Raw genomic sequence first — 14,609 nt, 5'->3', positions numbered from 1 at the left:
GGAAAGTAGGTGAATATACGCTGGTAATTTTGATTGGGGCAACAGGTTCTTTAAAGAACTATTTTGTCTATAATTTCTCATGTGCATGCAGGACTTGTGACAGCGGCAGACTGAGTAGGATTAGAGCCCCAGCCTGGTGCTTAGCTGTGATTACTGGTCTGGAAACTTCGAGAAAAAGGGACCTGCTTTACAGGGGGAATGAGTTAATTTAATTTCCACCCCATGCAAATTTTATTGTCCCACCAGGAACTAAGTTAGTGAGGCAAGAAGGGGTAGCCTCCCCCATTAGAGCTGTGGGGGGAGCCCCTCCATCCTCATGCCTTGGTGCCATGACTCCAGACACCACCATCAGTGTTAGCATTTCATCTGCCACTGCACAGTTATACAGAACACAAAAAAAAAAAGAGGTGCTTGTATGTTTGTGAGGTCCTAGGGAAATACAGCCAGTATACAACATAACAAGTTCCGTTCATATATTAAATTAGAGAGCTATCAAACTATAATTATCTCCACTCACAACCTCATAACAAGACCCCATTTAATAATTCTGAGTTTGAAACCATTATATCTTATATTACCTATATACTTTCCAGCTGTCTTCTCCCATTTACCTGGAAGAACTTGCTGACCAGAGTCCTTTGATTTTTTCCCCCTCCAAACCAGTAACAATCGACCATTTCATGCATGAGATTTGAAATGCAAAGGCCATTGAGCAGAGCACATTTTCACCGAGTTTGAATCCAATGTCACTTAACATGACATTGTGAATTACTGCCTAGAGATGGAAATTAAAACTCATAAAAGTAGCTTCCTCAGTTCTTATCAGTGGGTCATAGACTTTCTAGATGTTTAAACAAGTATAATCTCTTTTCATGTTAAAATCTATACCTGTTATGGAGGAACAAAGCACATAAATGATCAATTTCATCTGTTAATCAAGAAATTTTACTGTATGAATAGGTAAACCTTGTGTACCCTACTGTGCCACACCAAATGTCCATCTGGTCCTGAAATCCTGCCAAGGGCTAGGTTTTTCTCAAGTATAGCATTATCCAAGAAATTCAATGCAGTTTCAGCTCTGGAATCTCATTTTGAATTTACTTACAGATTATTCCCAAAATTTAAACAAAGAACCAGTTAGTCAGAAGAAATATAAATCACAAAGCTACTTATTTGACAAATACAAAACAAGAATGAAAATAATAAATTAATTGTAGAAATTAAGGCCTTCTCCATTTCAGGAAGAGATGTCTTGTTCATGTTTGAATAAAAAGAACAAATAAATAATTAAAATTTCTATTTTGGCCTACTAATTAGCAAAAACCCCTAGTTTAATTAGTTTTTTTAAGAACTATGCCCACAGAGAAGAATGATAAAGGACATGTCAATGAGGAATGGCCTCCTTGTGCTGTTCTGCAGTGACTGGAGCTAAGCTGCTGTGCTCTGTGCTGGAAGAGAGGAGCTTAGGAGTAACACACAACCAGGTTCATTCAAGTGAGGAGCCAGCATAGACTGGTCAGGTACTGGGCCAGTGTCTGCCGTTTTCCAGATGAAAAAAATTTACCTGATTCTTAGGCAGGAATGAGAACTGCAGAGAGGTATGGAAACTTGAGGAGTCAGGCCCAGGACAAACATACTAAAAATATTTTTCTTGTGCATCAGTCCCTTGGAAGCCTACATTTCAGATGGTTATTAAAATTCAAACTACCCCATCTAGCAAGAGGTTTTAGGTTAATCACAAATGAGAGCAGCTCATCAGTAAATGCAAAGTGCAAAAAGAGAAAGAACTGGATGTCCCTGGATTTGGAGTGAGCCAAAACAGGAAAGCAGTTGTTCAGCTGCTGCCTCCTGCTTCAGATCATTGCAGGAAACACTAGGGCCCTAATGAGAAAGGAACAAAAGGCTGCAAATCTCAGCCAGAGGCAGAAGGATTTCCCTGCACATGTAACCACTTAGCACTGCAGCTGTGCTGACAACTTGTTCCCCAAATTCTGTAAATACTAGCCTTGTCCCCTTCCTCACACCTGAAAGAGAAATACACCTGCACAGATGGCTGACAGCAGCATCCTGTGCTGCTGTGGGAGCTGAAGCAGAATACTGAACCCCAGAGCAGTTCTGAATCAATTCCCTTGCTGGTAGAGCAAAGACTGCCTCACCATGGAAAGGGATTTACTGCTTCTTCTCCCATGTCTCTCCAGATGAATTCCTGTCAGGGGCTGTTTACCCCCCAGCTCTGTGTGTAGGGCACTGCAATGTCACTTGGAAGCTTTCCCTGCTGATCTGGCTGAGCTGACAGCGTGCTGCAGGTGTTTCACACGTGAGCAGATGGGGAACACTGAGACCTGCTTCTCACTGCACATCTCATTTTGCTCACAGTGGGACTCTACCTCTCCTTCCCCATCAGATGCATGGAATTCTCTTTTCTAGTGCTACCAGTATAGGTCCTGGGGACTGGCACCTGCACTGGCAATAAAGAAACATGAAATGGGAACAGTTGAGGTTGCTTAGCAGAAAGGAAGATAATTAATCTTCTAAAAGGAAAATACGTGATGTTTCTCTACCATACATTTCAACTCCAACGCCTGTAGACATTTCATGTTGATTTCTTTTAAGACACATACGTATGGAGGTTGTTGCTGACTTTTTTCCTGGATCATTTGAGGTGTTAGTGTCATGCTGCATAAATGGGTCAGTCAGCACAACTGTATTTAGCAGCATCTGTACATAGCTTTACAATTTTGCCCCTAAGTTCGTTAGAAGTAAAGCTGAAAACTCTGTGTCAAGCAATTAGTATGTTCAAACAGGGACTGAATGCTGAGGCCAATTGATTTTGTACTTTTAGATGTACTTGTTCACTCCAGCTGCTGTGCTGCCTTCTTGTACTCTGATTCCCTTGTCAGGGTATGTGTGCAGGGTTCCATTTTGGTATCTGCATTATTAGTAAAATTCTTAAATTTTTTCAATCATTATGTCCAAAGTGCACTAATACAGCCAAAAAAATCCTAATAATCTTTAGAATTTAGCCATATGCTTCTAAATGTTGATGGCAAAAATATATTGAAAATATTAAGAATATCTTTTTCATTATTCAGATAAACATTTGCCACCCCCCCGCCCCAATTTTCTTTAATCTCATTAGCACAGGAAATGTCTTTATATGCTACAACTCTGAAAAGTGCCATGTTCCCAAATCAAAATCTGGTGTATGGAAATGATGTTGAGATTGTATCTGAAATAGTTAGGCTCAGCTCCTAAATTATGACCCACAATGGCTGATCCTTACATCAGTCTGTAAATTAAGTAAATCTGGAAATCTCCTAGAAGCAGTAATTATGAAATTCTACCACAGAGAGCTAAAGTAAAAGTATACTCAAACAGAGTTTGAAAGGAATATTTTGTAAAGTGGAAAATAACAAGTCCCTGCAGATCTAATAAGAAGATGTGATAATTCTGTATCTGGGGCTGTGTATTAAAAGGTTATTTTCCTAATCACAGAACTTAATATGATTCAGAATAAGTATTTAAGAAGATCTCCTGAGGAGGGAGTATCTTCTAAACTGTCATTTTCCCAACTTTGTGATAAATTAGAACTACTAGAGTGTGGAAAATGACCATTTGTTGTTGTTATTGTTGTTCAGATGGAGGTTTCTCTGAGGCAGGGGAAAGTTTCTCTGAAGGAGGGGACCATCCAGAGAGTTCCTGATCATTGTAGGGCTTTGGAGAAAAAATATCAAAAGATCAGCAATATCCAGGGAGCAAGTTATGTGGAACACAATAAAAATTATCATGACATCTCACTGTGTCTCTAGGGGAAAATTCAAACAATATGTAGAAAATGATCACACAAATCAGATCAACTAACTACTTTTTGGCCTGATTTTATGTCAGGACTTCCTACTTGATGTGATAACATAATTCATTCCTGACATGCTAGAATTAGTTTATGGTCCATCTAGAAATTCAGAAATTTTGAAACTCCTAAATAGTTGTTGTAAATAATAATAAAAAATTATTTAACAGATTTTGTACCACAACAAGCGTTTATGCAGCTTTCCAGTGTAGTTTTGAGCAAATTGTAACTAATCAAGAACTCCTGGTTTTAATATTTTAATTAAGCAGGTTGTGCAGTTCAGTACTAAAAGGAACTCATACATGTTTACAGAAAGTAGCCAGACTTGTACATCTGTAAAATTAAGTGCAAATAACCTAATGAAAGGCAAAGATAAGCATATGCTCAATATTTTCAGAGATTATGTCTAGCACCAAAAGTCCTGAATTGTCTAACAAAATTGTCAAACAAAACATTAATCTCAGAAATGCTTTTAATATTTTAAATTGTGTTCCAAGGCCACACTGCTGTTGAGGCTCTTTTGACTATTTAAAAAGAAAAGATGTCTTACTATAACAGCTTACCTGCTGCATTAGAAGAAAATATAATTTAAGGGTTAGAAAGTATCAAGAAGCTGTGAATTTAATATACATAGAAAGTGGCAGATACAGGGAAGACAGAGCACCAGGACGGAGACTTTCCATCTTTCAGAGAAGTAGGTAATAATACTGTCAGGTGATATGGGGAACCTGATGGATGACCAGTCTAACCCAACAGTGCAAATCATGAGTTCCCTTTCAAATTATGTTGTAGGGGAAATATTCATCCTAATTTGTTCAACTTGTATTCCACATTACAAAGAATAAAATAGTTATTCTTCCTTTTATGAGGACCCACTCTGATATATTGCATTTGAGCGAATGCTCAAGACCAACTTACAGATCCCTGTGAGCTTAAATGTAATTGATGATGACAATAGACATTAAATTGTGTAATTTCACTGAGTTATAATACTGCAGATGGCTTAACAATTTATTGTTATGGCAGAATAAGTTCATTTACTGCAGAAAATTAAGCATCTCTCCATAGTTACAGTATTTTTTTGCTGTATTCTCCTTGAAACCAGTTTGATACGTCTGAATTGGGCACTTAAAATGAACAATATAATAAATGTAAGTATTAAATATCTAACTGGTGAGTTAGGGCCATTTTCTATTTAATGTTTTATGGTATATTTGTGTTACATTGTCAGGGTATGCCTGTGATGTCAGCTTGCTGTGCCAGCTCTGCCTCTGTTGGATCAGAGCCACAGGAGGATGGCACTTGGAGAGCTTACTCCTTTTATGTGGCAGTAGGAGAGCTAATTCCCATTCTGTGGTTTCTATCTGGCTCAGATAAAGCTCAAATCTGCCTGAAATATACCAGAGTGACATACCTTACACCATCTTCTTCACGTTGTAGACCTAGTTCTTGTGGGACAGTCATTACACCTTATTAAAAGAACTTGTTAAACAATTGAAACCACGTCCTTGCAACAGGAGGAACGATGAGGAAAACAACAATATGGAAATTAAACACCTTCAAAGCAGTGTTATGCAGTCACATGTAATATACCTGACCAATGTTCCCTATAAATAGTAAATATGGTCTCAACAAACCTATAACTGTGTTCATGGGAAAGCTGCTTTCATACCTATATGCAATCTGCCTCTTACTTTCTTACCTTAACTCAAAAATAGCTTTTTTGTCCTCCATGACAGAGCTACTGCAGTTTGCACATTCATCTTTGCAGCACAATGCACTCCTGCTTGTGGTAGCCTTCAAGTTCTGGGTGTGACTGACAGCAAAAACTTCAGCATCAGGTTCTCATCAGCCAAAACAAATCTTGTTCAAAAATGGCCTTTGAATTTGCTGGCTTGTTCTGTGAAACAATCTGGCTGGCTGGCAGTGCAGGTGTTTAAGTGTAAGGACTTCCTGTGGTTTAAGATTTGACAGACTCCAGTTGGTGCCCCTAGTTATTTGAGAGTGATGTGGCAACACTGAGTGGTTGCTGATGAACAGGTTTGCAGTGATCATGCCTCTGTTTTCTGTTTTTGTTTTTTGTTTTTATCTTTTCCTCAGGGGAAATCGCTCACATCAAAGAGGTTAACCAGTCTAGTGCAGTCCTACTAAAAGGATCACCTTGTAGCATGGAAGCAGACTCAAATCATTACACATACTTTGTAGCTCACTGATTGCCTGACTCAGAGGACAGTAGAACAAGATGTTGCATGAGCAAGGACCTGACTTGTTTTCTTTTGTGTATACTAAGGCATTACAGACTCCGAGGGACTCTCTAGCCTTTCGATGCCTCCATTTCGAAAACTGTCTGCTCACTTCCTCCTTCATATCAAGCTGGATCTGTGTCTTTTTATTTTCTGCAAGCTCAAGTACAGTGAAAAAAAAGCTTCTGCTAGGCACAGTTTATTAAAAAAATACTTCAATCAAAAACTGGAAGAAATGTAAAAAATTGCATATATTAATAAATATACATATGGCATCACATTTATTGCACAATAAATTAGCACAGAAGGTTTCATTTCACTGATGTATTCACATTGAGAAAGAAAGCCTGTGTCTTTGTCTGTTGTCTGTATATTCTCTGTTAATGTTTCTTGATTCAAGCATTAGGCATTTCATGCAGCTTCACCCTAAGAAATATTTTTTTTTTCCCAAATCACTTTGCAGCACCAACTGGTCTGTAAAAAGTCTTGGAGCATTGGTATTCCTGAACCCATTCTGTACTTATTCTAGTTCTTTCCTGTCATGGTTTACTCCATCTGGCAACTATGTAACATGCAGCCACTTGCTCACTCTCCTCTACCTCCAGTGGGAATGGGAGGAAAAGAGGAAAAAGTAAAGCTCATGGTTAAGATAAGAAACATGTACAATTGAAATAATTTATATTAATAATAACACTAATCTTAATGAAAATGAGAGCAAGAGAGAAAGGAGAAAATCCTCCACTCAAGACAGACAAACTATACACGATACAATTGCTCACCACCTGCTGACCAGTGCTCAGCCCCCCAAACAGCGATCAGCTCCTCTTGACCAACTCCCCCAGTTTCTGTACTGAGCATGGTATTCCATGGTATGGAATATCCCTTTGGCCAGGTCAGGTCAGCTATCCTCAGGATGCTCCCTCTCAGCTTCTTGTGCACCCGCTCCCTGGCAGAACACGGGGAACTGGAAAGTCCTTCCCTTAGGGCAAGACCTGCTCCACAACACTGAGAGCATCAGTGTCTTACCAACAGTGTGCTCATGCTAAATGCAAACCACAGCACTGCACAGCTACTAGGAAGAAAGTGAAGTCTATTGCAGCCAAATCCAGGACATTTCCTTCCAAGAAATATGAAGTCTGTATTGAATGGCTGTCTTTCCCTGTATTTGCACAGGATTTAACATGATGTCTCTAAAGTAAAACCAGGCATTACTAATAAGGATTTCAAAGTAGTCAGGGAGCTGTGTTAAGGTTTCATTTGAGCTTGCTCCAAGTGATACAACTCCACTGTTACATACGAGTGAACTTGACCCAAACAAATTCAATCCTACTATTGGACGATTTTTTGAAAGTTTGTCTATAATCTTCTGGTACTTCACCTCATCACTGTCATCAGACAGTGAATGATACAATACTGGGACTGGAAAATCCAAGCAGGCACAAACTTCCTTTTGCTTCCCCACAGAGAAAAGCTAAATTTGTGTTTCCAAATTCGTACAAAAATCCACTTCAAGAATTAAGATTATCTCAGATAAAGGCATGCATGTACAATAACTGAACAGTTGCAGTATGACTTTGGTTACACAACAATTTACCAATTAAGAATGTCAGTGAAGCCACAAATCTGTTGAGGAAAAATGGACCAAGTGAGAAAATCACTCTGAAGGGGCCACATTTCTTGTCTTCTAGAGAAAAGCCATCAGTCAGTGCCGCCTGGTTCTGCCCAAGAAGCTTAAAACCCCCATGTGAGATATTAATTGTAATATTCCTTTAAACAACTGGTTGGAGCTTGAAACTTTCATTTGAGAATTGAGATTCTTCAGCCTCTTTCCCCAAACATCCTTGCACATAAAACAGCTCTAAAGCCTACAGGATGAAGTGTTTGATGGTGCTGCTACACACTTCAGATGGTTTTGTGCTCCCAGATCAGCCTGTGAAAGAAAATGGCTGGTGGAAGAGGCAGAAGATACCCTGGGACCTACCTGACAAGAGCAAAATACTCACCCATTCTTCTGTAAGAAACAAGTAAAACCAGTCCTTCAACCTTAGAAAACCAAAGAGGAGGAAAAAGGGCCTTACAATAGTGATGAGTTAAATTGCAAAATACTGAGCCAAAATAGTAGTGGAGACCTGCCAAAAACTAATGAGTTGAAGGTGAACACAGGACTAAGAAATGGGAATTAATTGTGGTGATCAGAACAGAACCGACAAGGGAGGAGAGCTGAATAATTAGGAGCAAGAGAGGCAGAATGCAGCTGGTGGATTGCCAGCCTGCTGGCCACAGCCATGCTGAGGAGCTGGAATTAAAACCTGAAAAATCAGGCAAGAGCAACTGTGACTGGCACCTTAAAACCCAACAACATTTTTCCATCTAGAAAGCGATACTGAATAATAATAAAATATCTGGGGTGTCTTTTTCAAATTTCACGAGACATAAATGCCAGATAGTCTCCTAAGAAATAAAAAATAGGAGGGCAACAACCAGTTCCAGAAAACAAGACCTGTAGAAATTAATTTAGGATGTTTTTTATTTTAAACAAACAAATAAATAAATAAATAAAGCCAAAGCAGATCATCAAAGTGAGGAAAGGCTGTTTATGATATGTAACTGGAACTAGGAGCTGGAAAAGCCAGAGATTTATTTGTGGCTCTTCCAATTATTTATTTTTATTCACAGTGAAGAACAGCTCTTTGAATTTAGGTTTTAAAACTGAAATGTTTTTTATGTCTTTTCTAGCTAAAGATATAATATATATTATAATATATAATAACAGGACCATAAAACACAGGCATCTTGCTAAAAGAACTTTAACAGCTACAGAGATTTAAAGAAAATAAGGTTTTAATCCAAACATGTTCAAGGGGAATTATCAGCAAATTATTTGAACATATTCTGTGTCCACAGTTCATTTAAGCAAGTTGCTAAGTGATTGTGACTCACACCAGTCTGCCTTTTGATCTGACTATGCTGAACAGGTTGCTTTATTCTCCTGTCAATTGAAGATATGCTGAAGTCCCCATATTAAAGAGGTGAAGGGGAAGAGAGGATGAGTTCTCTGAGGTGGATTCCTCTCCTCATGCTGTTGCAGACTGTGGACTCCTCAGGTGGCACTGAAAGTACAATTGAAAGAGTTTTGTTTGTATATGCATCAACTTGAGTGCTGCAGAATCTCTCCAGGCAGTCATTATCTCTGAAACTACAAAGTTTTGTTTCCCTAATATCTAAAAAGAATCTTCTTTGCTTTGATTTATCCCTTTATTTTTGAGCAGGCTGCTGCACTCACTACAATAATATGTTCCTAACATAAATGGACATTGCGACATCACAGCCTCCTTTGGTTTTCTTACTGGTTTTCTCTGAAGTGTTGAGTGATTTTATGACTCTCCTCTGGGCCAGGGGTTCTTGTGAATTTCTTGCAGGACTCCCACCAGGGTTTTACAGGTCAGAGGATTGTTGTACTTCTGCCCATACACACAACCACAGGACTTGCCCATTTTGCAGTAGATGGCTTCTACTGAACTTTGCCAGTTTATGTGGCACAGTGATGCCCAGATCCTGTGCAGTCTAGTATAGATGGTTGCTCCCCTGTGTGGGTAGCTGACTCTTCTTGGGTCACTGAGGTGCCTTGAGTTCTCTCTTGAACAGTATTGTCTTTTTTTCAGACCATCTTTCACTTTTCCCAAGATCTTTTTTTTATCATTATTATTTTTTATTCCACCTGTGCACTAGTAGCACTCCTTTTTTCTGGAGGTGTCTTTTGTGAGAGTGGGGAATCTGCTGGCCTGGTTCTTTAACACAAACACTTGAATGAAAATGAGTACAATCATCACTATTTGCTGTAGGGGATCTGTATGTGTAAATTGCAAAGAAAAAAATTGTCCAGATAATAAACTCTGAGAACCTGCTCAAATGCTAGATGATAGTCCTTATTTACAAGTGTGGACATGGACAGTAAATATCAAACAATATTAAGACACGATGGTAAATGTTACCTTGTTAGTGGCATTTGCACAATTTTTATTGTACTTTGCTCCCAAAATATATTCTGCTGCATTCACCTTCATTGGCTTTCTTTTTAATTTGACTAGATTTTGAAATATCTTGTTAGATTCATCACAGATGTCATCTTTCAAAGGGGGTACTATTTCCCACCCTTCCTCTTAACCTGGCAGCTGCTCCTTCAGTGTGGGTATCACATAAACGAGGCATTTCATTATCTGTTCTATCCACCTTTTTATTTCTTTACCCCTTTCATTTTTAAAAGATGAGTGGCAATGACATATTTAATGTGACTTACTTTTCTACCTTTTTTTGCTGAGAGGAATGTATAACTCAAAATCTATGAACTTTTTTTAGTTCATCTCTTTTGATGCACTGTTCTTTAGAAAACTTTTCTTTAGATTCTCTTTCTTCTCTCCCCCTCCCCATCAGTAACATCTTTTTTTAGGATTCTTCATATTTTATGGGTTTTTTTTTCCTTTGTTCCTCTGATTCTTGCTATATTGATCTCTCCTGCATGGTCTTATGGTGCCCACTAATGCTCTCTATACTCACCTTCACTGTTTTATCCTTCTTGGAACTAAAACAAATTAGGAAAAAAAACCCCAAAACAAAACAGAAAGCATTAAAAAAGGCAGATGAGTGATAGGGCAGGGGCTGATGTGGATGCATAATGTGCCTTTGACTGTCCTGATCTCAGGGGATCATCCTTCCCCCAGCAGTCTGCCTCTTCCCTTCCCACCCAGGAGCTCTCCACTCCTCCTGCAGCCGCTGCTGCCCCAGGGTGAAGGGGAAGGGCCATGGGGCAATGTCCTGGGAGGAGGGTGCCTGTGCACGGCAGGGACATCCTTCCTTGCTGCTGGGGGAACCTCTGGGAGATACAAGGGAGGTGAGTTATTCCTTTGCTTAGGTGAATGGAGACAGACAAAAAGTGTGACTCCTCTGGTGCCTCGGACTGATGGAAGGAAGGGCGTGGGTACTCGGGCCTTTCACTCCCAGCATCACAATCTGGAATAAGTTAGGAGCTTGAGCTTCTTCCATGGTAAGAAGGGTGACAGTGTCCACAGAGTGATGCAGAATGTCTGTATCTGTTATCAAAGAAAGTGTCTGCACGAGGCAGGAATGAAGTTAAAGCCCAAGACTAAGAAATATTTCTAACTCCTGGTCCATACTGGTCTGGGTGGTAGCTCCACTGACACTAGTGAACAGGTCTGTGGAGGTTCATGTTGTGCCTAAATCGCAAATAAAATATTTTGGGGGAGGAGGCACAAATGCGGAATTTCATCAATGGATAGAGCAAACTGCTGGTACAGTTCAGAGATAGAAATATATGCTGAATTAATGAAGGACAATTAGATATATGTGCTCAATTAATGAATGAATTTGTTTCCAGAGAGCTGTTTTTAGGGAACTGATAAGTTTTTAATTCCTAAGTAATTTTGGGTTTCCATTTCTCCTTCCTCCATCACTTCCGAAGTAGTTCAGCGACCTTTTTTGACTAGCAAGGTTTTGCCTTATCTCTCTTCCCTTTATTTTCTTCTCAGCTGTCTTCCTAATCCTTTTCTGACAGTGTGGGAGACCCCAACCATAAGGGAGTAGCTGAAGCTGCTCTCCCACCAGTGCATTTGTGTGCAGAGGGGAATTTTCACTTCCATCTTTATTTTTGTCTTTAAGGAGAAAATTGAAATATTAGACTTTCACTTTCTTCCAAAGGGCTTCTTCCGAGTGCAATTCCCATTATTATCTACCTTTTCTGTATACTTGTGGTATTAAAAAAAAAAAAAAGACAGGTCCCACCCCTGACCAACTGAAAAAAAAAGCATGGAAGATATGATTTTTAGATACCTCCTCTGCTGCTGGTCAGAGCTAAATGGAACAACAGAAAAATACTTTCTCAAACCTCATTTGAGGTATGTATTAAAACTGTACTCTGGGATTCCCATTTGCAAGGAGTGCTGTATTTTTCCTGCCCCAAAGCATACTTCCACTGAAATCAGAGATGTGAAACTTTTCAGACTGGCTTTAAAATACTCTTACCCTTTGTTCCTAAAATTGTGCTTGCTAGCTGGATGTCAGTGGTAGAATTACTTTGGTACAGTAGAGTGGGCTAGTAGGGTGGATTTGGTTTTGTTGGTTTTTTTTTTTAAAGATGGTTTGGATTTCTCCAGCTTCTTCTCTCACCCCAGACCACAGGATGTGCTGGGAATGCACCTTTGTCTCTAGAAAGGTTTTGAAGACAACCTCTTTCCACAGAAAGCATGGACTAGGTGGAGTGGCTTTGATTATTTTATGTCTTTTAATAAGAAAGGAAACAGCAAGGGTTTACAGGCCAGAAGGTTTCAAGTAATACGAGAGAGAGAAGTTATAAAAATAAAAAAGCAGCTGCTTTTATTGTACATCTAAATAAAGATTTTTGATTATCTTACCCTCATAGCATAGCAAAGGGCAAAAAAAAAAAAAAAAAAGGAAAAAAAAAAAAAAAAAAAGGAGAAAAAAAGCAAGAAAGAGGAGACAAAAAAAAAACTTTTCCATGCCCAATATGGTGAAGACAAAAAAAGAAGGGGAAAAAAAGCAAGAAAGAGGAGACAAAAAAAAAAAACTTTTCCATGCCCAATGTGGTGAAGATGTCTGATGTTGCCTGGAGAAGCTTCATCCTTTTCAGATCCTGAGAGCTTCTGCACCAGGATGGAGGTCATTACTCCTCATTACTGAGGCCTTGCCATCTTGTGCATGCAGCAGCAGCTCTACCAGAGAAAATCTGCCTGCAGCAGTCAGCATCAGTCCTTCATGTAACACAGAAATGGCTTTTTTTAGCAACTCCATTCCCTGCATAGTCCTATCTTCTGTTCTATAGGTACTGACATGGGAGGACCTGCGTGGCCAGTGCATCAGCACTGATCTGCTGCACTGCTGCTGCAGTTTCCTGCAAAGGAAAAATGTGTAATCTGAATGGAACTACTATGAATTGTGTAATGCTTGCTACAGAAAATATTCATTAGAGAAATTTACTGGATGGGACTATTTTGGTATTCATTATCACCTATTATTTGAGAAAACTAAATAGAGCATAAAATCAGAAACAAAAGAAGGAAGCTAAAGCATTTTTCTTTACTTTACCACAGTAAACTAGTTAGGTATTATCAAAAGCATGGCGATTTTTTTTTTCTTCCTTTTTCCTCCCGTAGTCCTGAGGTGATCATATACCTTTTTTTTTCTACTTGACGTTTTTGGTTTGAGTCTTGCTGATGTGTGTGCTGACAACTGATCGATATCCACGGGAAACAAATAAACCCGATATTCCGCTCCTCCTCTAAACCCTCCGCTGCGGCGATGCTGGAAGCGGCTGTGCGGCAATTTGGAGCTTCCCTCCCAGCATCAGCGCCCGAGAGCTCTGGCGGGTGTTGCGGCTCGGGCGCTGGCTGTGCCACCAGCGCAGTGACAGCAGTGACGCTCGGGGCAGCAGTGACACCTGCGGGAGCGCGCAGGAAGCGCGCCGCGGCACCGGGATGCTGGCTCGGCCGGGAACAGCAGGACCCCGCTGCGGCCGCGCTCCACCAGCGCTCCCTGGCCCTCCCCTGGCCGGGGACAAACGAAGCGCCTTCTGTCATATCCCAACAGAAAGACCGTGGAAGATTTTTGTCGGGTTACATCAGAGAAGACAGTCTGCTTTTAAGAGGATCACTGGGAAACCGTGTTGCTACACTACATGGGTTCCTTCTAGGATGCTGGGGTTTTATCAAGATATATTTGGTTTGTCAGAAATTTACTTCAGTAGCCAGTGCCACTTGGTTTAAGAAGAAAAAATCAGAGTGCTGTGCAACCAAAATACAAAGTACCCCCAAAGGAAGAAATAATAGTGATAGCCATGGAGCAAAGCCAGTCCATCAAGGTCTGATTCCACTCTGGAGACATGCAGAGGCTGAGGACTGATGGAATAAGCAGTTCTACTAGTATCATGTCCCCAACAAAGACTGCCCCCCTTCCAGCTGGCTGCCCACAGAGAAGGGAAGTAATGCATGGGAGTGCGCAGTTGTTCCTGTTTTCCTCCAGGGCAATGAAATTTTGGACCTATGATTTGTAAGCAAACAAGCTGTTCAGAAGGAAACCTATTGCCTTCTGATTTTAGGGAGAACCTCTTGACAGAGACCAAAATATAACTGGTTAACAGCTGTCAGACTGCAGCAGTATGGTCTGTATTGCTCTCCACGTATCATTTGTTCTTCATTTGTTCATTTCTGTATGTTGTTAAGAATGAGAAACCAAATCTAAAAGCTGTGCTTGATTTTCCTGGGCTTCCACCTGCACAGCTTCATTGATGTTGGTCTTTTCTACTCTTCTCCAGAGCCCCTACTGATGGGATTGCTGAGAACCTCTGATTCTGTATTTCAACATTTTTTAATCTAATTTTTTTTTTTTATATATCCCATTCCAGCTTTACCAAAGAACCTGTGCTCTGCCTGTAAGTACAACAGGCAAACCAGGAATAGGCATCCTGACAACCTCAGGCACTGAAACAT

General features: G+C 40.0%; 1 protein-coding gene across 11 annotated transcripts in view; it reads left to right on the top strand.

Annotated features, from left to right (window-relative positions):
* The window catches only part of RGS7 (regulator of G protein signaling 7), a 258,434-nt gene that overhangs the window by 236,851 nt on the left and 6,974 nt on the right, over positions 1-14,609 (top strand). For 4 of the 11 annotated variants that reach the window (XM_039707019.1, XM_039707022.1, XM_039707018.1 and 1 more), the window contains one exon: positions 6,141-6,483. The exons of 1 other annotated variant lie outside the window; for it this stretch is intronic. In XM_039707019.1, the coding sequence (XP_039562953.1) occupies positions 6,141-6,299 (159 nt within the window). In that variant the 3' untranslated portion in view covers positions 6,300-6,483. Of the gene's footprint in view, positions 1-5,950; positions 6,484-14,609 lie in introns of those variants that run through there. 6 more of the 11 variants (XM_039707023.1, XM_039707027.1, XM_039707026.1 and 3 more) reach the window with 3 other exon arrangements.

Source organism: Passer montanus, unplaced genomic scaffold (assembly GCF_014805655.1).
Source record: "Passer montanus isolate IOZ18808 unplaced genomic scaffold, ASM1480565v1 scaffold2, whole genome shotgun sequence".
Taxonomy (NCBI): Eukaryota; Metazoa; Chordata; class Aves; order Passeriformes; family Passeridae; genus Passer; species Passer montanus.
The sequence above is the reverse complement of the archived record's forward strand: the minus strand, read 5'-3'. Positions and strand labels throughout refer to the sequence as shown.